Source organism: Ceratotherium simum, chromosome 20, assembly GCF_057802395.1.
Source record: "Ceratotherium simum simum isolate JZ-2026a chromosome 20, ASM5780239v1, whole genome shotgun sequence".
Lineage (NCBI taxonomy): Eukaryota > Metazoa > Chordata > Mammalia > Perissodactyla > Rhinocerotidae > Ceratotherium > Ceratotherium simum.
Window position 1 is genome coordinate 7,729,644 of NC_141919.1, and position 23,972 is coordinate 7,753,615.

The following is a 23,972-nucleotide window of genomic DNA, read 5'->3' on the forward strand; positions in this document are numbered from 1 at the left end:
GTTGTTAGTGTATAGAAATGCAACTGATTTTTGTATGTTGATTTTTTTTTTTTTTTTACCCTGCAGCTTTACTGTATTCGTTGGTTATTTCTGATAGGTTTTTGGTGGATTTGTTAGGAATTTTTGTATATAAAATCATGTCATTTGCAAATAGTGACACTTTGACTTCTTCCTTTCCAGTTTGACTCCCTTTTATTTCTTTTTCTTGCCTAATTGCTGTGGCTAGGATTCCCAATACTATGTTGAATAGGAGTGTCAAGAGTGGGCATCCTTACCTTGTTCCTGTTCTTAAGTGGGGGGATAGCTTTCAGTTTTTGACTGTTCAGTCTGGTGTTGGCTGTGGGTTGGTCATGTATGGCCTTTTTTATGTTGACGTATTTTTCTTCTATATCCACTTTATTGAGAGTTTTTACCATAAATGGATGCTGATTCTTGTCAAATACTTTCTTTGCATCTATTGAGATGGTCATGTGATTTTTAGTCTTCATTTTGTTAATGTGCTGTATCATGTTGATTGATTTATGGATGTTGAACCATCCTTGCATCCCTGAAATAAATTGCACTTGATCATGGTGTATGATCTTTTTAATGTATTCTTGTATTCAGTTTTCTAATGTTTTGTTGAGAATTTTTACATCGATGTTCATCTGCAGTAATTGCCTATAATTTTCTTTTTATGAGTTCATGTCTGGTTTTGGTATCACGGTAATACCGTGATAATACCTCATAAAATGAGTTAGGAAGTGTTCTGTCTTCAGTTTTTTGGAAGCGTTTGAGAAAGATAGGTATTACGTTTTCTTTAAATTTTATTTATTTATTTATTTTTCCCCCAAAGCCCCAGTAGATAGTTGCATGTCATAGCTGCACATCCTTCTAGTTGCTGCATGTGGGATGTGGCCCCAGCATAGCTAGAGAAGTGGTGCATCAGTGCACGCCCGGGATCTGAACCCGGGCCGCCAGCAGCGGAGCGTGTGCACTCAACTGCCAAGCCACGGGGCCGGCCCTATTAAATCTTCTTTAAATGTTTCGTAGAATTCACCAGAGAAGCCATCTGGTCCTGGACTTTTGTTTTTTGGGAGGTTTTTGATTATTGTTTCAATATTTTTACTAGTGATTGATCTGTTCAGGTTTCTATTTCTTTTTGATTCAGATTTGGGAGATTCTATGATTCTAAGAGTTTATTTGTTTCTTCTAAATTATCCAGTTTGTTGTCATATAGCTTTTTGTAGTATTCTCTTATAATCCTTTGTATTTCTGTGGTGTCCGTTGTAATTTCCCTTCTTTCATTTCTGATTTTACTTATTTGAGTCTTTTTTTTTTTTTGGTTAGTGAGTCTAGCTAAGGGTTTGTCAATTTTGTTTATCTTTTCAAAGAATCAGCTCTTAGTTTCATTGATCTATTATCTTTTTAGTCTCTAATTTATTTTCATTTTATTTCCTTCCTTCTACTGACTTTAGGCTTCATTTGTTCTTTTTCTAGTTCTTTTAGGTGTAATGTTAGATTATTTATTTGAGATTTTCTTGTTTCTTGAGGTAGGTCTGTATTGCTGTATGCCTTCCTCTTATTACTGCTTGTGCTGCATTCCATCGACTTTGGTATGTTGTGTTTTCATTTTAATTTGTCTCCAGGTATTTTTTTTGATTTCTCCTTTGATTTCTTCATTGATTTGGTAGTTGTTCAGTTGCATATTGCTTAATCTTTCACGTATTTGTGACTTTGTCAGCTTCTTGTAGTTGATTTCTAGTTTCATACCATTGTGGTTGGAAAAGATGCTTATGATTTCAGTCTTCATAAATTTATTGAGACTTGTTTCCCAGCTGGTGGTCTGTCTTTGAGAATGTTCTGTGTACGCTTGAGAATGTGTATTATGCTATTTTTGGATGGAATGTTCTATAGATGTCTGTTAAGTTTATCTGGTGTAGTGTTTCATTTAAGGCCACTGTTTCCTTGTTGGCTTTCTGTCTGGATGATCTGTCCATTGATGTAAATGGAGTATTGACGTCACCTTCTATTATTGTGTTGCTGTCACTTTTTTCCTTTACGTTTGTTAATAGTTGCTTTATATACTTTAGTTCTCTTGTGTTAGGTGCATATGTAAGTTAATAAACGTCGGCATCTTTTGATGGATTGTTCCCTTTGTCGTAATATAATGTCCACCTTTGTCTCTTGTTATTTTTATGGCTTCAAATTTATTTTGTGGGACACAGGTATGGCTATACCTGCTTTTTTTTGGTTTCTGTTTGCTTGGCGTATCCTCTTCTGTCCCTTCAGTTAGAGCTTGTGTTTGTTTTTAAAGCTGAGATGAATCTCCTGGAGGCAGCATATTGTTGGATCTTGTTGTTTAATCCATCCAGCCACTCTTGTCTTTTAATTTCAATTTTTTTATTTCTTTGCTGAGGAAGATTCGCTCTGAGCTAACATCCGCTGCTGATCTTTTTCTTTTTTTTTTCTTTGAGGAAGATTAGTCCTGAGCTAATATTCATGCCAATCCTCCCCTATTTTTCATATGGATCGCCACCACATGCATATCATCATGGCTGACAAGGGATGTAGGTCCATACCTGGTGTCTGAACCCGTGGACTCGGACCCCCGAAGCAGAGCGTGTGGAACTTTAACCACTAGCCTATGGGGCTGGCTCCAGAGAGCTCTTTTTAAGATTTCTCATGAGGCAGGTTTAGTGGCAATGAACTTTTCAGCTTTTGTTTGTCTGGGAAAGACTTTATTTCTCCTGTATGTTTGAAAGATAACTTTGCTGGAGAGACTATTCTTGGCTGACAGTTTTTTTTTTTTTTTTTTTTTGCAGAGGAAGACTCAGCCTGAGCTAACATCCGTTGTGAATCTTCTTCTTCTTTTTTTTTTTTTTTTGCTCTGAGGAAGAGTAGTTCTGAGCTAATATCTGTGTCAGTCTTCCTCTATTTTGTATGTGGGTCGCTGCCACAGCATGGCTGATGAGTGGTGTATGTCCATGCCCGGGACCTGAACCTTGTTGCTGAACTTAACCACTATGCCATAGGGCTGGTCCTTTGGCTGACTGTTTTTTTCTTTCATTATTTTGATATATCATTCCAGTCTCTCCTGGCTTGTAGAGTGTCTGCTGAGAAATCTGCTGATAGCCTAATGGGGATTACTTTGTTTGTTATTTTTTCTCTTTGACTGCCCTTACTATTTTTTCTTTGTTTTTGACTTTTGACAGTTTTAATATGATGTGCTTTAGAGAAGGTCTTTTTGTATTGAGATAATTACATGCTTTATTAGCTTCATGTACTTGTATACCTAGTTCCTTCCCCAGGTTTTGAAAGTTCTCAGCTATTATTTCTTTAAATAAGCTTTCTGCTCCCTTCTCTCTTTCTTCTCCTGGGATACCCATTATCATTTTTTGCTTTTTCTAATTGAGTTGGGTATTTCTCATAGGACTTATTCTTTCTTTTTTTTTTTTTTGTGAGGAAGATCCGCCCTGAGCTAACATCTGCCAATCCTTCTCTTTTTTTTGCTGAGGAAGACTGGCCCTGGGCTAACATCCGTGCCCATTTTCCTCTACTTTATATGGGATGCCGCCACAGCATGGCTTGACAAGCGGTGCGTCGGTGCACGCCTGGGATCCAAACTGGCGAACCCCGGGCCGCCGCAGCAGAGTGCGCACTTAACCGCTTGCACCACCGGGCTGGCCCTGGGCTTTTTCATTTTTAAAAAAATTTTGGTTCTCTGTTCTCTTCCACCTGAATCAGTTTTAGGTTTCTGCCTTTGATCTCGCTAATTCTCTCTTTCATATGGTCTGCTTTACTGCACATGCTTTCTGTTTTATTCTTCATCTCATTTGACTTTTTCAGCTTCCAATTTCTGTTTGGCTCTTTTTTAGAGTTTCAGTCTCTGAAGGAATCTTTTTGTTCGTTAATTTTATTTCTGAGTTCGTTGAACTGTCTTTCTGAGTCTTATTATAAGTTGTTGAGTTTTTTCATGATGACTATTTTGAATTCTTTATCAGTTAGATTTCATTCTTTTTTGACTTCAAGTTTGGTTTCTGGAAAATTGTCATTTTCGTTTTGTGATACCGTGTTACCGTGGCTTTTCACGGTGTTTTAGGACTTGTTTTGTCTATGTGTTTGTAGTAGCAAAGATTTCTTTTATTTAGGTAAGGCTTTGTTTACTTTGATTCTGAGGTGCTGCTGGTTGTATTTGAGAGCCTGCGCTTTCCACTCTCCACTGTCTCTGCCACAGGTGTCATTAGTGCCCTTGTTGTGCTGCTTGTGCCTCTGAGGTTGCTGGTGCCTCGCTGCTTACTGTGTCACTGCAGTAGGGGGTGTTGCCACCTGGATCACTGGGCTGGCAAGCACCTCTGCTGCTTGTGGGGTCACCGGTTCCCAACTGTAGCACGGGGAGGGCGAGGTTGGGGAGGGAGCTGGGATCACAAGTACCTTCGCCACCTCCACGTTTGTTGGGTCTGCAGGTGCCACTGCTGTTGGTGGGGAGGCTGGAGTTGCTGGCGTTGCTGCTGCATGTATCTCTTGTGCTGCTGCTCCTAGGTTTTGTGGGGGTGCTGGCACTGCTGCTGCTGGGGGCTCTGGGTTCGCAGGTGTCACCACCACTGCTGGGTGGGCTGGAGTTGTGGGCACTGCTGAGGTTCTTGGAGCCTCTGGTCTCAGGCACTGCCGCTGCTGCCTGGGGCACCGGGGTCTTGTATGCAGCCCTTGTTGCTGGGAGGGCAGAAGCCCTGCCTCTGGGGCGGATGGGGAGGATGAGTCATGGGCAGCTTCTTGGTTCCTGGGATCACTGGTCTTGAATGCCCAGTGGCTCCTGTAGGCCACTGCTATGAGAGGGGGATGGGTAGAGTCGTGAGTGCTGGTGTGATTCCTGGAACCTCAGGTCATAGCACTGCCACTGCTGCTGGAGGTAGCAGGGAATTGGATGGAGCCCCCGCTGCTAGAAGGGCTGGGGCTGTAGGTGCCATTGCTGGGGGTGGGGGAGCAGGCTGGTTTGCAGGGGCTACCTCTCTTCCTGAGGTCTCCATTTATGGGCGTTACTGCAGCTCCTGGAACCTCCGGTCTTGGGACCCGGCGACCTGCTCCCCTGGTTCCATCACCTCCACAAGGTATAGTTCAGCCACCTTCAGATGTATAGGTGTGTGAATCTCTCAGGCATTCTAGGGTGTTGTGCAGAGAATCTTTTTTTGGTCTATGGATGTTCTATTGGTTGTAACTTGGAGAGGAGAGACAGAGGGAGCAGCTTATTCTGCCATGATGCTGACGTCATTTTAATATTTATTTTTAAAATGGGGCGCAAAAATAAGACTCCTACATTGCAAGGGACTGATAAATTTCTTCTTTTCTTTTGCTTTTTTTTTTTTTTTTTTTACCTTATTTTCCACTAAGTGTGCCTTTGTTTCTTTTTCCTGCCTTGTTACATTGGCTGGGACTTTGAATACGATGTTGAATAGAGTGGTGAGAGAGGACATTCTTGCTTTGTTCCTGGTCTTAGAGGGAAAGCGTTCAGTTGTTCACCGTTAATTATGATTTTTAATTGTAGATACTTTGTAGATGTACTTTATCAGGTCGAGGTAGGTCCGTTTTATTCCTAATTTGCTGAGAGTTTTGTCATGAATGAGTACTGTCAAATGGTTTTTTTACTATTGGTTGATAAAGATTGTGGTTGTTCTTCTTTTGTCTGTAGATATATTGAATTAAGTTGATTGGTTTTCAAATGTTGACTTAGCCTCACATTTTCAGGATAAACCCCACTTGGTCATTAAGAATTATTGTTGTTTTTAAATTGGTGGATTTGATATGCGAGAATTTTCTGGAGGATTTCTGCATCTATGTTCATGAGGGATATTGGTCTGTAGTCTTGTACTTTCTTTTCTGGTTTTGGTATCAGGGTAATTTTGGCCTCATGAAATGAATTGAGAAGTGTTGCTTCTTGTATTTTCAGAAGAGAGTGAATGAATTCTGGTAGCTTGAATCTTTGAAGAAATTGGTCCATTTCGTCAGAGTTGTCAAATATTTGCATATAGAGTTTCTCTTAGTATCTTTTTAATATCAGTGAGGTCTGTAGTCACCCCCTTCAGTTCACATATTGTTAATTTGTGTTTTCTCTTTTTTTTGTTCAGTCTACCTAGAGGTTTTGTCAATGTCACTGATATTTCAAAAGATTTTTCTCTTGTTATTCTGTTTTTGTTGTTATTTTTCACTCTTATTAATTGTTTGGGTTTTCATTTGCTCTTTTTCTAGTTTCTGAAGGTTGAAACTTAGATTATTGATTTGTGACCTTTTTTCTTCTTTCTAAATTAAGCCTTTAACGCTGTAAATTTTCCTACACGTGGCTTTAACTGCATCTGATGAATTTTGACATCGTATCTTCATTTTCGTCAGTTGAAAATATTTTGTGATTTCTCTTCAAGACTTCCTCTTTGACCCAGGAATTATTTAGAAGTATTTTGCTTAACTTGGAGATTTTCCAGGTATTTTTCTGTTATTGATTTCTAGGAAAATTCCAGTTTTGTCAGGGAGTATGCTTATATGTTTTCAATTATTCTAAATTTCCAAGGTTGGTTTTATGACTCAGTTTATGGTCTGTCTTGGTGAGTGTTCCATGTGTACTTGAAAAAGTTTCATTTTCATCTACATGTTCTCTGCTTTTTCCCCGTTATCAGTTTATTTGTTGAGAATACTTTTTTTTTTTGTATTTTGTTGAGTTTAGTGGTTTGTATCCTTTTGATGTCACCTAATACGTTCTTTTCTTGCTTACATTTTTGGGGAAAATTTATTATCAGACCTAGATCAGGCAGTGGTTCTTGAACTTCAATGTGTGTCAGATTCACCTGGGAGGCTCGGTCTGTGGTGGGGCCTGAGAATTTGCATTTCTACCAGGTTAACCTGGTAACGGTGAATGTTGCTCAAGTAGGGACTTTGAGAAGAACAGCTCTAGAGCAGAGTTTCTCAATCTCCTCATTATTCACATTTTGAGTTGGATAATTCTTTGTTGTTTGGGCTGGCCTGTGCATTGTAGGATGTTTAGTAGCATCTTTGTTCGCTACCTACCAGATGCCAGTGGTACTCACCCCTGTTGTGATAATCAGAAATGTTTTCAGACATTGCCAAATGCTCCCCAGGGCGGTTAGAGGCCCCCACCCCTGTTGGAAACCACTGCTCTAGGGTGGCTAACTGGGGAAAACTCTTACGTTCGTATCTTTAAGTTCTTTTCTTTTAGGCTGGTTGGATTCCCTTGGAGACAAATTACAATACATATAATCTATTATATCTTTCTGCCTGGATGGTGAAGGCCCATTTTCCAGCATTCTGTTTGATAGGTGTGGGGTGAAGGGGGAAAGGCTCAGCATCTGGTATATCTGTGTTTACTTAGTCTTCTGTTTTTAGTGTTGTACTACTGTGCTCAGTGTGCCTGGTGTGTTCTTTAGTCCAGAGACCCTCTGTTCCTTTTCCAGAGAGGGGGAAAAATATTCTCCAGTCTTTTGTTGGGTTTGAGGAGGGACAGTTGCTTGCTTACTGTGCAGTTGAGGATATGTCTGCTTCTTAGACTTTCAAATAATTCTTCCTAATTTAGCCCTTAGGCACCTCTCATCCCCATACCCCCACCCTCAATCTCTTCTGGTACCAATATTGAGTCTTCTGGGAATTCTGCTGATTCTGGGGATTGAATTAGCTTTTTGCTGTGTTTAGGATTCAGTTCTCTTAGGTTTGGAAAATTAATTGACCATGTGTCCCTCTGATAGCCAGCTTCAAAATTTTATTTTAGTTGAGACCAGAAGATGTCAATTTGTTCTCGCATGTGAGTTTTTCCCTCAAAAAATTTCTTTTTGCAAATCATGTAAGAGACTTGTATCTAGAATGTATAAAGAATTTGTGCAACCCAATAATAAAAAGATAACCCAGTTAAAAAATGAGCAAAGGATCTGAATAAATAGTTCTTCAAAGATAATGTATAAATAAGCACGTGAAAAGATGTTCAACATGATTAGCTATCAGGGGAATGCAAATCAAAACCACTTCACACACAGTAGGATGGCTATAATAAAAAAGTCAGATAATAACAGGTGTTGGTGAGGAGATAGAGAAATTGGAACACTTATACACTGCTGGTGAGAATGTACGGTGGTACTTAGGATAACGCTCTTGATGGTTCCTCAAACAGTTAAACCAAGAGTTACTATATGACCCAGTAATTCCACATCTAGGTGTATATCCAAGAGAAATGAAAACACATGTCCCCACTAAACCTTGTACATGAATGTTTATAGCAGCATTGTTCCTAATAGCCCAAAGATGGAAACAATCTGAATATCCATCAATTGATGAATGGATAAACAAAATGTTGTATGTCTATAGAATGGAATATTATTTGGCTGTAAAAAGGAATGAGATGTTGATACATACTACAACATGGTTGAACCTTGAAAACATGGTAAGTGAAAGAAGCCAGTCACAAAGACCGCATATTGTATGATTGCATTTACGTGAAATGCTCAGAGTAGGCAAATGTAGAGACAGAAAGTAGATTAGTGGTTTCTTATGGCTTGGAGTGATTGGGGGATAGGGAGGTGGTATAGCTAAAGGGTACTGGTTTCTTTTTGAGAAAATGAAAATGTACTAAAATTTTATTGTGGTGATGGTTGCACGTATCTGCGAATATACTAAAAACCACTGAATGGTACACCTTAAGTGGGCGAGTTGTATAGTATGTGAATTATGTCTCCGTAAAGCATTAAAAAATCCTTTACTGTCCTTTGAGTGGGAATTTGAAAGGCTGTAAGAGTAGATGTGTGTCTTCAATCTAGCATCTTACCTTCAAATCCTAAAATATGCTAAAATGCTGTATAATTGTGTGTTAGACAATTAAATCATTTATTTCAGAATGACCTGTTAGGGATATCAAGGAGTCTGAAAAGGATTTCTTAGTTTAAGCTTCAGAAACACAAATCTAGATTAACCTCATTTTACGTATGAAATAGAGTATAGTTAATATGGGCAGATTCGTCCTTGAAGTCAGACCTAGGTTTGAATCCTAACCTGGCAGTTTATTAGCTGTGTCACTGTGAAAGGAGGGGGACATGTTGAACCTTTCTTGTTTCTGTATCTGAAATAAGATTAAAAACTAGCCGCCTTGGAGTCATTGAGGATTGAAAGAGCTGACATAGTAGTAGCTACTATTTATTGATAACCATCTGTGTGCCTGATGCCTGCATTTTACACATTCTCATTCACTCTTTATAAAACCATGTGTTCTGCTAGTCACTACCTTATTATTGTTTATAATAAGGGAGAAATGAGGTATCTGATAATAGGAGAATGGTTAAATTATGGATTGGTCTATCTCTCTGTATAGACTATTATGCAAATGGTGATGTACAAAGATTTTTTTAGTTACTTGGAAGTTGCTTAGATAAAAGGGTTATATATCATATGTTTTCAAATAAAGGAAGGAAAGCTCAGTTGGAAAAGCTGCAAACTATTTACTGCAGTATAACTTTGCATTATCTTTATGATTTTTTTAAAAAACTAGTTGCTTACATTGAGTATTGTTAACTTGATTATGGAAAATTTCATTCTTACACAAAGGTAGAGTGTGATGAGCTTTCATGCCCCTGTCCTTTTCAACACTGATTGATATATGGCCTATCTTGTTTTACTTATATCCCTCTACACTCCCCTTTCTTACCCCAGCAAGATTTTATAAACTCTCAGATATTATTTAATGTGTCTTTCCACTTATTGTGACCATCGAAAATACCCCCTTATGTTTCCAAAACACCCCTTTGGTGATAATGCCGTCATCTGTTGAGAAGCACTTCTGTAGGACATTGGGATAGAGTGGTTTTAGATGTGATTCTTTTCTGAATTTGGACTGATTCCCTGAAATAGCTTATTAATGTAGATTCCTTGGCCCACCCTGAGGTTTTCCTGATTTGGACAGTGGAGTAAAGCCTAATCATGCAGGTGATTTTGATAAAGGCTTGAGAAATGATGATCTAGCGTGGAATAAGTAAGTTTTTCTTTACAGTGTGATGCTTTTTTGTCTTGTCTGTTTTTGCATGTTATTCTTGTCCCTGGAAAGTCTGTCTTCAGGTTTTCCTGGCTACTTTTAGTTTTCACTGGAAAGTTTTCTTTGACTGCCCTCTGCTTTGCCTGTACTATGTAGTTTACTTGACTGACTCTTTCATTAGACTGCTCTCCTTCAGGGAAAGATTTTTGCTTTGTATATTTGCATCTGCGTAATGCTATTTGTTAATAAATGTTAAATGAAAGAGGTGGGGAGAAAAGTCAGTATAATAGGCCGAGAATATGAGGTTGGCTGTATATATATTCAACGAGAAAGGAGCAGGATTGGAGATGGAAATCTGAGGAATAGGTTATTATAAACTTGGTAATAGCTCTGTGTGGCTTGAGCTATATTTAGCACCATTGATATAAAAAGATTAAGGATATCGTGAAGAAATGAAGTGTTAGGCCTTAGCAAAAGATTGAATATAGGATATGTGCACCTATAATAAAATCTTTGTGTTAGAGATGAGTGAAGTGGTAATACTCATTTCCCACTAAGATCAAGATACTGACACAGAAAAGATGCACTTTATATTTGAATTGTTGCATTATCTGTGGTAGGGGGCCTCTTTGTGGTACTACTTCTAGAAACTAGACTGGGTGGTGCTGTGCAAACACCTATAATACATATTTATTTTATTTTTATCTTATTTAGTTCAAGGAAGAAATCTCTAAACGTTTCAAATCACATACCGACCAACTTGTGTTGATATTTGCTGGAAAAATTTTGAAAGATCAAGATACTTTGAGTCAGCATGGAATTCACGATGGTCTTACTGTTCACCTAGTCATCAAAACACAAAACAGGTATGATTTTACAAGTTGTATAGCTTTAAACTGTGAATAAATATTTATATTTTTGTTTAGAAATAACCAGTCATGGTTGTAAATGGCTTTCTCTGTCATTTATATTTAAATGGACTAAAATTCATTTTTTTGTCTTTGTTGATAATAAATGTTTTAAAAAAACAAATGTTTTTTTTAAAAAAAAGCAATGTGATGGAGCTGGCCCAGTGGTGTGGTGGTGAAGTTCTCGTGCTCTGCTTCGGCGGCCCGGGGTTTGCAGGTTCGGATCCCAGGCGGGGACCTACGCACCACTCATCGAGCCATGCTGTGGTGGTGTCTCGTATATCAAATAGAGGAAGATGGGCACATATGTTAGCTCTGGGCTGATCTTCCTTATCACAAAAAAAAAAAAAAAAAGGCAGTGTGATTCACTGATGCTGAAGCTTACACGTTTGATATTTTAGAAGGTTCATGAGTGTTGAGTCATTATATCTAAATTATTTGACTTATAGAACAAGCAAATTAATATGTTTTTAGCTATGCTTTTTGTTTCAGGGACATTTTTGGACACAGGTTAAGGGTGACTCATCTCCTTGGCAAACCACAGATCAGTAACCTTATTTCATTAAATATAAGGCATCATCAATTTTTAAGAGGCACCTTTGTTTTTTGTATCAGTAAGAAAAAAATACTGCCAGTTGAACTGATATATATTTTTTTCACTTAAAATTTTGATTTTATATTTAGTGAAAGAGCTCCCTTAGACTTATTTGGATATGGTATTGTATCATGTCACTCTTATGCATACATACAAAGAAAATATACATGAAATAAATTGGTTAAAGCCTTCCTAACACTGCTTTATGAGTCTGATTTTTTTTTTTTTTTTTTTTTGGTGAGGAAGATTGGCCCTGAGCTAACATCCATTGCCAATCCTCCTCTTTTTGCTGAGGAGGATTGGCTCTGAGCTAACATCTGTGCCCATCTTCCTCCATTTTGTATGTGGGACGCCACCATAGCATGGCTTGATGAGTGGTGTGTCGGTCTGCCCCCAGGGTTCGAACCTGTGCACCCTGGGCCACTGAAGCCGAGTGTGCGACCTTAACCACTATGCCACTGGGCCTGCATTGAGTCTGATTCTTTTGAATCACCTTTTGACTTAGCCATCAGTGTCCATGTTTTTCTATGTGGAATGTAACTTTGTACTGTCAAGAATGTTGGTGGTGCAACATTTCTTAAAAGAGTGCTACAGTATTTTCTCCAGGAGTTTCAAGCCATTGACACCAGCAAATATTTGTCTCACAGGTATAAAATTCATTCTATTTGTTCCTGTGTCTTTGATTTTCTGTATACACAATAACTTCTCTTGGTACCGATTAATGCTGTAATCTTTTTTGAAGATACTTTATGTGGTAGTTAAACGCAGCCTGTCTGGTACAACAAGGTACTCAGTCACTCAGCTGAAGTCATACAGAACACGTGTGCAGGCATGACAGTTGATGCTTGGCTGTCAGCAATTTTAAGACAGATCCTGATTACAAAAATGTTAAAATGAAAAATGTTCATCTTAGAATTAATAAAAAGCAGTGAGTGAGATTTGGAACTATTAACAGGTATCACATGGAAGAAGTTGCACATGAAGTCTCTTTATTCTTTTGCTTAAAAATAATGTTAAGTAATAATCAGTTATTATTTGGTATTGGTTTTTCAGCCTTCTCTTGTTGAAGTCTTTTTAGTTTTTACTTTTAACGATTTTAAGGGTCTGAGTAAAACTGTCCCCCACCCCGAAGAACTTAGAAAGGAATAGATAAAAAGTTGCTTATATAGTCAAGCTTCTGATCATTGATTCTCTTCTGTGAGGTGACCTAGCTCTCTCTCTTCCATAATCCATGTGATTGAAAGTAGTGAAATACTTAACGTACATTCTACTCAAGGAGGAGGAGCAGTTGAAGTATAGTTTGGATTTAGTAAGATTTTACTGTTTCTTTGTATTTGTGTTCCTAATGCTTAGTTATCTCAGGGTACTTACTGTATGATAATTTGTGTTGGTCTGAAAGCTCACACTTATTTCTGGATGTTGGAATTTTGGAAGTTCTTTTAAAAATAATTAGCTCCACTGTTTACACCAGGATTTAATTATTTTCCCCAGGCCTCAGGATCATTCAGTTCAACAAACAAATACCAGTGGAAGCAGTGTTACCACATCATCAGCTCCTAATAGTAACTCTACATCTGGTTCTGCCACTAGCAACCCTTTTGGTTTAGGTAAGTGTCTTTAGTCATTTTTATAGGGATGAAAAAAAAACTCCCTTCCTCTAGTGTAGTTTTGGATAAAATGACAGAATTAAACATGAAGTTACTTTAACAACAAGGAAAAAACTTCTTTACCTCACTTCTATAATTGTAGGTATTAAGGAAGTGGTTGGGAATACAGATGTGCCCAGTTAGCCTAAGTTTTCATTTAGTAAGTGGTCAATAAGTGACATTTCTTTTTAATCGTGAAAGAGATGTAGTGTATGTGTACCTGATCTGACCACCACATAATTGAATTTGAGGAAGGTTAGCTAATTGTTGATCATGAGCTAAACCCCTGAATGTAATTTTCTCATCTGTAAAACAGAGTGATCAGACTGCATTTGTGATTTTCTAACTGTCCTGAACACCCACAGGAGGACTGGGGTCTGGGAGTAAGCCCAGTGGTTAAGGATCTCCTGCATCAGCCAAAGCTACTTTTCTTATATCAGTTTTTATAATGAGGTTCTGTGGAAGGTTTTGTTGGGGGGAAAAAGTTTCTGAAGCTAACAAAAGTTGAACCAGATAAATGGCTTATGCTTCTTTTAGTTCTTAGGTTGTATGACAAGTATAGTACCTTGAAGTGACCTTTTTTAATATGTATAATTTTCACATATCAAGGATTATACCTATTATCCCTTCCAGAAAATTCTTATAGTAATTTAATTACTAAGTTTTATATTTTTTTTTACTGAACCTACTGTTGGAAACTTTTAGGACATGGCATGGATTCACATTTGCTTTTTTTTTTTTTTTTTTAAATTTTATTTATTTATTTTTCCCCCAAAGCCCCAGTAGATAGTTGTATGTCATAGCTGCACATCCTTCCAGTTGCTGTATGTGGGACGCGGCCTCAGCATGGCCGGAGAAGCGGTGCGTCGGTGCGCGCCCGGGATCAGAACCCGGGCCGCCAGCAGCGGAGCACGCACACTTAACCACGCACACTTAACCGCTAAGCCATGGGGCCAGCCCTGCTTTTTTTTTTTTTTTTTTAATGTTTGCTGTTCTAATTTTCTAAAATGATCTTAGGCTAAAATGTGTCTCTTGGTTGAGGCAGATGAGTTTTATTTTATTTATTTATTATTCTGGTAACATTGGTTTATAACATTGTATAAATTTCAGGTGTACATCATACTCTGTTTCTGCATAGATTACCTCATATTCACTACCCAAATACTAATTACATTCTATCAACACACACATGTCCTAATCATCCCTTTCACCCTCCTCCCTACCCCCTTCCCCTCTGGTAACCACCAATCCAGTCTCGAGGCAGATTCGTTTTAGATGGCAAAATTATTAACACGAACAATCTAGAGAGATTAGGAGGAAATTATTTAGTGTTCAGACTCATGAAAGGTATTGTTGAGGTAGATCTCTCCCCTCTTTCCTCATTTATAGGCAAAGAAATTAAAGCCCAGAGAGACTTTGAGTTACTTTCTCTAAGGCCATACACCTGGCTGTACATCTCCCTAATCCCTTCATTTCTAGTCTCATTCCTACCCCCTGCTATCTCAGTTGCTTTTCTTCATCAGTTATTCCATTTACCCTACATATTCAGCTTTTCTTTTTGATGACTCTTCTCTGTAAGGTCTATTTCATGTAAAAGCCACAGACTTCCACTACCACCCTTTCTTTTGCTTCTCTTCTCAGCAGTCTTTGGAAAAGGCATTTTCTGTCCATATTTCCCTTTCACTAAGTTTGCTGTGCTCTATTTTTTGCCCTCATCACTTCATTGCAAGTTCCCTTGATAAGTTCACCATTGACCTCTTAGCTTGCCAAATTTAGTGGACACTTTTTAGATTTTAAATCAATCTCTTTTAATGCTTACCAATCTTTCCTTGAAATTTTCATCCTTTAACTCTGGATACTGTTTTTCCCTGGTTAATTTCCTGACCAGTTATTCTCTGTCTCATTTGTGGCTCTTTTTTATTCCTGTTCCTTATGTTGGTATTGTTCCCCAGAATTCTGCTTTGTCTGTCTTTTCTTCTTTTATTGTATTTATTTTTCTCGAGTGACATTATCCTAACTATTACTATATCTTGGTGACTTTCAATTATGTACCTCAACCTACATCAATTTGGACCTCCATGCCTTGTATTCAACTCTTTGATATTACCTGATATTCTCCAACTACTTTAGCCTGTATCTCCTGAGAAAGCAAAAAAAAACTAAAACAAATGCAAAAACACATCATCTTGCTCCTCAAACTACTACCTCTCCCCCACCAAATCCTTTGGTCCATAACTCTTTTCTATCCCACTCCATGCATTTATTCTCTGTTGCTACCTCCTTCATGCAAGTCCTCAACTTTTTAAATCTGTAATGTTTGCTTTGAGTCATTTCCACACAGTTATTAGAATGAAAACATCTTAACTGACTATTCTGCTTAAAATCTTTCAAGACTCTTTGTGATTTAGCCCTTGTCTACCTCTCCATCCTCATGTCTTACCATGTCACAACAGATATATTAGTCAGGATAGGCTATCCTGTGGTCCAACTCAGTAGCTTATTACTACAAAACTTAATTTCTTGCTCCAGAGCTTTCCTTCATGATGCGTGTTGTTCACTGGTCAGTGAGGCCCCCGACTACATAGTCCTCAGGGACTCAAGCTAATGGAGTTCTGCCATCTTGTAGCTGCATCACTTGGAACATGGCGGAAGAGACAGCTAAAAAGCCTCAACCTGAACCTTCTATACTTTGACCAGAAGTGACACACATCATTTCTTGCAGTCCTTTTGCCATAACTAGTCACATAGGCCTGTCCAACTGCAAAAGAAATATAAGACTGCACATGGAATATTTGGTGGGCACTGCTATCTTCCATTTGAATTATACTGAATTTTTTGCAGTTTTAAGAATACATCAATAATCATTTATGTCTATGCTTTCTGTATATAATGTTTGTTGTACCTAGTATTAAATCTTCCTCTCAGCACTCCCCACTTCTCCTTGCCAACTTATTCATTTTTCAGACTCATTTAGTGTCATCTTGTGGGAAAGCAGCCATCCCACTTAGGGACTATATTACCATGGTATCCTGTGACTATCTCTGTTGAAGTACTTATTCTGCATTCGTTTTCCTTGTCTGTCTTTCCTGCTAGATTGAGCTCTGAGGGTATTACTTGTGTCTTTCTTGTCATCTTATTCCCAACGTGTAGGACAGTCCCTGGCACATGTGGCAAGTGCTCAGTAAGGAATGAATGCATTTGGTTGGTTATGTAATTTTACAAAGTAAATGCTTTACAGTAAGCACTTAATCATTCTCTTGAATCTATTAACGTTTCTCCATAACTTAATGCCTCCAAAGAGACATCTATTTCCATTGTATGTCCTGGCTTTTTCTCTCCTTGATTGGCAGCAGCTCTCTTCTCACCAGAGTTTATAGGTGAATTTTACTTGCTATAAACTTAAACTAGTCTTCTGGAAAGAGATTATTAGAAATATAATCCAGTGCGTGTTTTTCATTTCTTTCTTCCTTTAGTGGGCATATTCTGGGGTGTTTCTCTGACACCAACCAATTCTCCTACACCGTCTGGGTGTCCAGTAGTTCAGTTCTGACACTACCTACCTGGAGTTAGCTTCAGATCCCACACGTTAAAGGGCTCAGTCTCTCAAGACTGCCCCTACTTCAGATACCAGTCCAAGTCCCCAGGCCATCGTACTTCTGACCAGCCTGCTGTAAGTTGGGTGTTCCCATAACTCCACCCTCAGGTTTGATAATTTTCTTCAGTGGGTCACATAACTCAGGAAAACACTTTCCTGATGTTTACTGGTTTATTATAAAGGATACACCTCAGAAATAGACAAATGGAATAGAAGCATAGGGCAAGGTATGGGGGGGGGGCGAGGGAGGGTGTGGCTCTTCCATGTGCTCTCTGGGATTGTCACTCTGATGGCAGCTAGATGTTTTCACTGACCTGGAAGCTCTCAGAGTCTCATTGCTCAAGAGTTTTTACAGAGCTCAATCTCGAGCCCTTTCTCCTCTCCTTCCTGGAGGTTGATGGGTGGGCTGCAAGTTCCACTCTCTAATCATTTGGTCTCTTTGGTGACCACCCCTGAGGCTATCTAGAGGCCCCATCCTAAGTAACATCATTAGCGTAAATGAAGTGTGATTCAAAGGGACTTGTTTTGAATAACCAAAGATACTCCCTCCACTCAGGAAATTCTTAGGGATTTAGGAGCTCTGTGCTGGAAACTGGGACAAAGACCAAATATATTTTGTATTATACCACACATAAAAAGTATATATTTAGTTGGTTTATTACTTAAACATCAAAGTGAACAACTTTTGGGCTAATTTATAGAAATTAAGTGTGTATTTATGAAAGTAATAGGAATTCTATTTTTGCTTTAAAATGGTTTTCTGTAATGAACTGTTGATTCCATTAATATTTTTACGTCTTCGTATTTTAGCACAGTTGTGTTAATGATAAAATTTCTGACTTTCATTTATGTCTTTTTTCTCTTTATTTTCTTAGGTGGCCTTGGAGGACTTGCAGGTCTGAGTAGCTTGGGATTGAATACTACCAACTTCTCTGAACTACAAAGCCAGATGCAGCGGCAACTTCTGTCTAATCCTGAAATGATGGTCCAGATCATGGAGAATCCCTTTGTCCAGAGCATGCTCTCAAATCCTGACTTGATGAGGCAGTTAATTATGGCTAATCCGCAAATGCAGCAGTTGATACAGAGAAATCCAGAAATTAGTCACATGCTGAATAATCCAGATATTATGAGACAAGTATGTGGAAAGTTCTTTCAGTTTCTTTAGCTAAAAATTATATATAGATTCTTATTATTTAATTTTCTATGCTTAAAGAGCTTGTCCTATATATACGGCTAAGCTAAAAAAAAAGAAATCCTAATCCTTGTTCAGGAAAACTCAACAGAGCACTAATTTGGACTATTTGAACTTCGAATTTTCTGCTTTATTTTAAAGATCTTTGTAAACAGTTATTTTGTAGATTTAAACAACGAAAAGAGTTTCAGGAGATGGGCATTCACTCATAACAAAGTGCTTCTTCCTTCATGTTATTTGAATGTTAGCTTGCTTTTTGAGGTGAAATCCAACAGGAATTATTTAAAATAATTTTCTGATTTAAATATCGAAGACTGCTAATTCATAGAATTAGAAAACTTATAAAATCAGCCCTGGCAGTTAATGGCTAAAGTAATTTGTGTGTATTTCAGTGCCTTTTTTTAATAGAAATCTTTTGTTAGACATTGGAACTTGCCAGGAATCCGGCAATGATGCAGGAAATGATGAGAAACCAGGATCGGGCCTTGAGCAACCTAGAAAGCATCCCAGGGGGATATAATGCTTTACGGCGCATGTACACGGATATTCAGGAACCAATGCTGAGTGCTGCACAAGAACAGGTGATAACACTGGCTCCAAAGCTCAGGCCAAAGGACAAACATGTGTGATTGAGGGGTACCTTTATATGGGGAATGTGATTTTCATTAAAAAAAGAGTTCCATATCTGTTATTTAAAACAAAAGCTTATTCTTTGTGATTTTTGTGTCTTTTATTACAGTTTGGTGGTAATCCATTTGCTTCCTTAGTGAGCAATACATCCTCAGGTGAAGGTAGTCAACCTTCTCGTACAGAAAATAGAGATCCATTACCCAATCCGTGGGCTCCACAGGCTTCCCAGAGTTCATCAGCTTCCAGTGGCACTGCCAGCACTTTGGGGGGCACTGGTGGTAGTGCTGCCAGTGGCACTGCTGGGCAGAGTTCTGCTGCGCCAAGTTTGGGTCCTGGAGTAGGAGGTATGCTTATAACAACTCACACTTTTATTCTTTGTTGTCCTCATTTATTTGAATAGTGAAAACATTTCTTATACTGTTCTGTGCTTTTATGTGTGTATGACAAATATCTTTTATGAACTGTCTTTTCATGTTGCAAGGTGTTTGCTTTTTTTTTCTTAGGAAGCTTTAAATATGTAATGATTAGTATTAATCACTTATGTGCATTATAGTGGAAAGGGTTACTGAAGATTTCTAGAGGCAGTTTGTGTTTTCACATTCTCATAAGATGGTTTGGGAGAAGTGGGTGGTTGTCTCATTTCAACAATAGAAAAACTGAAGTGCAGAGGGAACACAGTTACCTGTGTCCTTACTACTGGACCATGTATTTCCTGGCTTTACTCTGTTTTTGTATTCTAGATGAGTGGATTCTCCACCTCCAGTCCTGAGACCAGGGCTAACCTAGCTGTATCAGAGCACATACCAGGTTTATTAAAAATCAGATTCCCAGGTCTTAACCTCAGACCTTGTGGATCAGAATCTTCCACGGTGGGGTTTAAGGTCTGTGTTTGCATAAAGGTGCTGGAGATTCTGATGTGTGAACAGGTTAGGAATTTACTTTTGATTATTTTTCTGTAGACTAGACTCCATAAATGGGTGTTCTTTTTTCAACTATTCAGATATTTACATGTTAAAAATTAGGTCCAAAATCAGTAGCCAGATTGATGATTTTAGTCCTAATACTTGGCATGTAGATGAGAAGAAATGAAAGCATGGGACCACTTCCCTAAAGTGAGAGGGACTGGATATGTTTTAGAAGACGCCTGTGTTTTGGCAGAGGGAGTGGAAAGATGAGGTGCTGTATGAGGAATTTTTGAAAATTCATTACTGAGGGAAAAAATCAGAATGAGGAGATTAATTAATTAGTGGTCATAGAATATAGTGGGTATCATGAGGTTTCTGGATATAATACAAGTTTTATAAAAATTGAAGAATACCATTTTTTTAAGTTGAGGTGTAATTGACATAACATATTTCAGGTGTGCAACGTAATGATTTAATATTTGTATATATTGGCAAAATGATTGCCCTAGTAAGTCTGGTTAACATTCGAAGTAATACTTATATTTTTAAGTCAAGAAAAAAATTTATCCTGTTCTGTATTTTACTTACTGCGTATTTGATTCTTATTAACAGTCTTTTGAGAGAGATGCTTATTCACATTTTAAAGATCTTAGTGGGGCTGGCCTGGTGGCGCAGAGGTTAAGTGCGCGCACTCTGCTTCGTCAGCCCGAGGTTCGCAGGTTTGGATCCTGGGCACGCACAGACACACCTCATGTCAAGCCATGCTGTGGCGGCGTCCCATATAAAGTAGAAGATGGTGGGAATGGATGTTAGCCCAGGGCCAATCTTCCTCAGCAAAAAACGAGGAGGATTGGCATTAGGTGTTAGCTCAGGGCTGATCTTCCTCACACACACACAAAAAAAAGATCTTAGAGCAGACAGGGAGAGCAGAGATTTAATTTGATTTCCTAACTGATAGGTGAATTGCTTTTTTTACTACAGCATGATGCTTGTCTACAGTAACAACTTTTGTCTAAAAAACAAAAAATCAGTTTTGCAACTTTTCACTCAGATTTTTAATTTAATAGCTTGATACTCTATGTAAGATTTCATGTTCATGTTTCCGTCACAGGAAAACAAGAAACAGAAAAAGTGAACATACTCTGCTGGCCTAACAAGTTGTTAGCATATTTGTACACTATTGTGATTTTTACTCAACTCTTTGAAGTTAGATACATGCATATATATGTGTATGCACCTGTATACCTGTAAAGATCAAATTCTTGACTCCTCTTTTGCCCTGTAAGCACTTACTCCAGAAGGTGAGGAAATCTTAGAGCAGGGGTCAGCAAATTTTTCCTGCAAAGGGTCAGATAATACTTTAGGCTTTGCAGGCCAAGAGGCAAAATTGAGAATATTGCATTATGAGAGAAAACAAATTTCCACAAGTTTTTTACTGATGGAATTAAAAACATAATGATTGAATATAATATTTTCTCATATGTATCTACTGATAGGAATGGAATTCTTTTTTGAGGGTGACATTTTGCTTAATTGGTGTTCACAGTATCCCCTGTTGTCAAAATCAGTTGCAAAGACTCATCTATTAATACTGATATGTAATGAAATTTTACCTATTTCATTCAAACATGTACTCCAAGAGTACAGTACAGTTGGAAAGCATTTATAGGATTCTGTTAGGTTCTTCTTTGCTTTTAGCACGTCATTGTGGATTAATCACAATTGAAGGTTAGGTGGTAGTGCCTCAGTTACACAGTTAAATGAATTTTGAAATGTGGAAATTGCCTTTGCACTTGTACTGAGGTCCAAAAAATGCTGCTGGAATGGTAGTGTGAGCTGACACTGTAGATCTACTGCAAATTTGTGGGAATGGGGATCTTGTTTTTACTGTTGACACCATGAGAATGTATAAAGCAGCTTGCCCGTTGCTTATGATTCAAACACTTTCAGTTGTTGTCGTAATGACTTTACGACAGTATGAGTTTTGCATGTGAATACTTTTTTTTGCCTTGTAATTTTGGGTTGAATTCATTGAGAAACATTACCAAGTCTTTAGCAGAAGATAATTTCCCAAGTCATTTAGTGTTTGATAATGGTGGTTGGGTAGTTCAGAAGAATTTCAGTTTTAGCCCTGAGCTAAAAACATTGCAATAAAACTTTTTCTCTTAAAAAAACACACACACACACACACAAAAGCTTTACCTTTGTTAAACTATCAAATGCTGTGTGGTTGGGCAAGTCTGACAAAAATTCATGGAATTGACTGGCTAAGTGCACAAGAGTGAATGATATTCACTATTGTTACTCCTGGTTGAATAACATGATAGTTCAAAATATTTTCCACAGTACCTGCTGATGAATAAGACAGTGAATTAGCCATAGTCTTTAAATACCTTATATTTTTGTAAGCTTTGTATATTTGTCCAACTAATCCTTGTAATCCTCCACATGTATTTTTATCAGATGTAGCACATCTTTGCAGATTCTACTTCAGTTTGTATTGAACTAATATTTTCTCAACTTTGAAAATAGTTTTGTCTGTAGTTGTTCCATGCAGACTGTTTATAGAGGCCAATTTTTCAGTCACTTCAAACTTGGCATTGACTCCTCAAATAAACAAGAACTGAGCAATATCAGTAACACCTGTCAACTCATCAAGAACCAAGGAATGCCACTCAAAATAATTTGCATTGTTTTTTAATTGATTGATGTTGAGCCCAATGTCCTTAACTCTGGAGAAGCTATTCTCTCTGAAAGGCTAATAGTCTTAAGTTTATTTTCTCTGGACACATTTATTTGGCTGCTGCCATCAAGATTCAACAAACAGTGCTAATTAATCACCACTAGTATACTGCTTTCCCTGGTTGGTTAACAAATAAGCCACGTGGAAACTTAACTTTGGTTGCAGCCTTCGTTTCATTTTTTATTTTAGTGAAGAAATTTGGCTATGATGAGATATTGCATTGCATTTTAAATTTTGTATTTATCTGACTGTTGCTTTCCTGTGATGAGTGCTTAGTCTAGCAGTGTTGAAGTATATTGTATTCTTTTGGTGTCATTGCATAAGAAATACAATGTTTTGCCATCTCATTTGATGAAATAATCCATAGTCCACTGTGCCTTAAAAGCATGGCATTTGTAGTCCAGTTCTTTTTCTTCTTGTTCTGACATGATTGGTATGCACTGGTAGTTTAAAAAAAAAAAAAAAAAAAGAAAAGAGAAGAAAAAAACAACATACTACAGTGATTCGTGTGGCGTGAGGTATAAATGAGTCACTGTGATTTGTGATACACGAGCAGTAGTATGATAGTGCCACACGTAAATCCTCTTTCGGAACTACACAATCCTGTTTTTGTAGTGCAAAAGGAGCCATAGACAGTAAACAAGTGAGCATGACTATGTTCTAATAAAATGTTATTTATAGACACTGAAATTTGAATTTCATATAGTTTTCACATTTCACAAATGTATTTTTTTTCTTTAACCATTTAAAAATGTAAAAACCATTTTTATTTTGTGGGCTGTACAAAAACAGGTTATGGGCCATATTTGCCCTGCAGGCTATTGGTCAGCCCTCTGTCTTAGAATATTCTTGGACTCTAGGATGTGGAAAAAAACTAAATTGAAACAACATGAGAAAATAGGAAAAACAAAAATTATTACCAAAAAAACCCCAGCAGAATTATAATAAACTAGAAGGATAAGTGGGAAGAGTCAAATGTTTTAAGCCTGATAAAACTACACTGGATGGAATAAAGAGCAGAAGGGAAATGAAAAAGCTAAGGAGTTAAGTTCACGTGGTGAGTTTGAGAATATATTTGAGTTTGAGTATATCTAGTCAGCAAGTGAGAATCTGGATATATGCTGAACCAATTAATTAGTTTCTAAGCAATTTGCATTCACATAAATTTAGCTGTGCCTTTCAGCAAAAACAAAACGAGAAAAACAAGAGAATAATAGTAACAAGCACTTTACCCATTAACTGATTTAATTGTCACAACCACCCTATGAAGTAGATAACATTTGTCCCATTTTACAGATGGGGAACCTGAAGTATGAAGAAGCCAAATAATTTCCCTAAGGTTACGTAGATTAGATTTGAACACAGGTAATCTTGCTCCAGACACTGCTCTTAATCACTATGCTGTAAGTTCTCTGAAATGTTAAATGTGCCTGGCATTTCGCTCAGTGATTGCCACTACTCAGTGAAAATAGGGTGGAGTCCTGCACCTGTTGTTCCCTGGGCGAGAAGGCTTCTTTTTTTCTCACGTGTGAGCATATTGAGTGCTAAATATGATTCTAATTAAGTGATCCAGGGAGAAGTTGGCTCAGACTTATTCACTTTATAGAATTTTTCAGTAGTAATTTTGACCATATCTGATTTTTGTCTTAAATTGACTTTAGAACCTAGCCTTTCCATTACATGTGATTTTACTGTAAATGCGACCAGAATGTTTAAAATCATAAGCCCTCCTTTACTGGTATATGTTGCGCATGTAGTTTTGGA

At 37.8% G+C, this 23,972-nt stretch overlaps 1 protein-coding gene across 2 annotated transcripts in view; it reads left to right on the forward strand.

Annotated features, from left to right (window-relative positions):
* Window positions 1-23,972, forward strand: part of UBQLN1 (ubiquilin 1) — a 50,672-nt gene that overhangs the window by 17,977 nt on the left and 8,723 nt on the right. For both annotated transcript variants that reach the window (XM_004440783.2, XM_004440782.3), the window contains exons 2-6: window positions 10,706-10,857; window positions 12,986-13,101; window positions 17,611-17,873; window positions 18,353-18,511; window positions 18,670-18,904. In XM_004440783.2, the coding sequence (XP_004440840.1) occupies window positions 10,706-10,857; window positions 12,986-13,101; window positions 17,611-17,873; window positions 18,353-18,511; window positions 18,670-18,904 (925 nt within the window). The remainder of the gene's footprint in view (window positions 1-10,705; window positions 10,858-12,985; window positions 13,102-17,610; window positions 17,874-18,352; window positions 18,512-18,669; window positions 18,905-23,972) is intronic.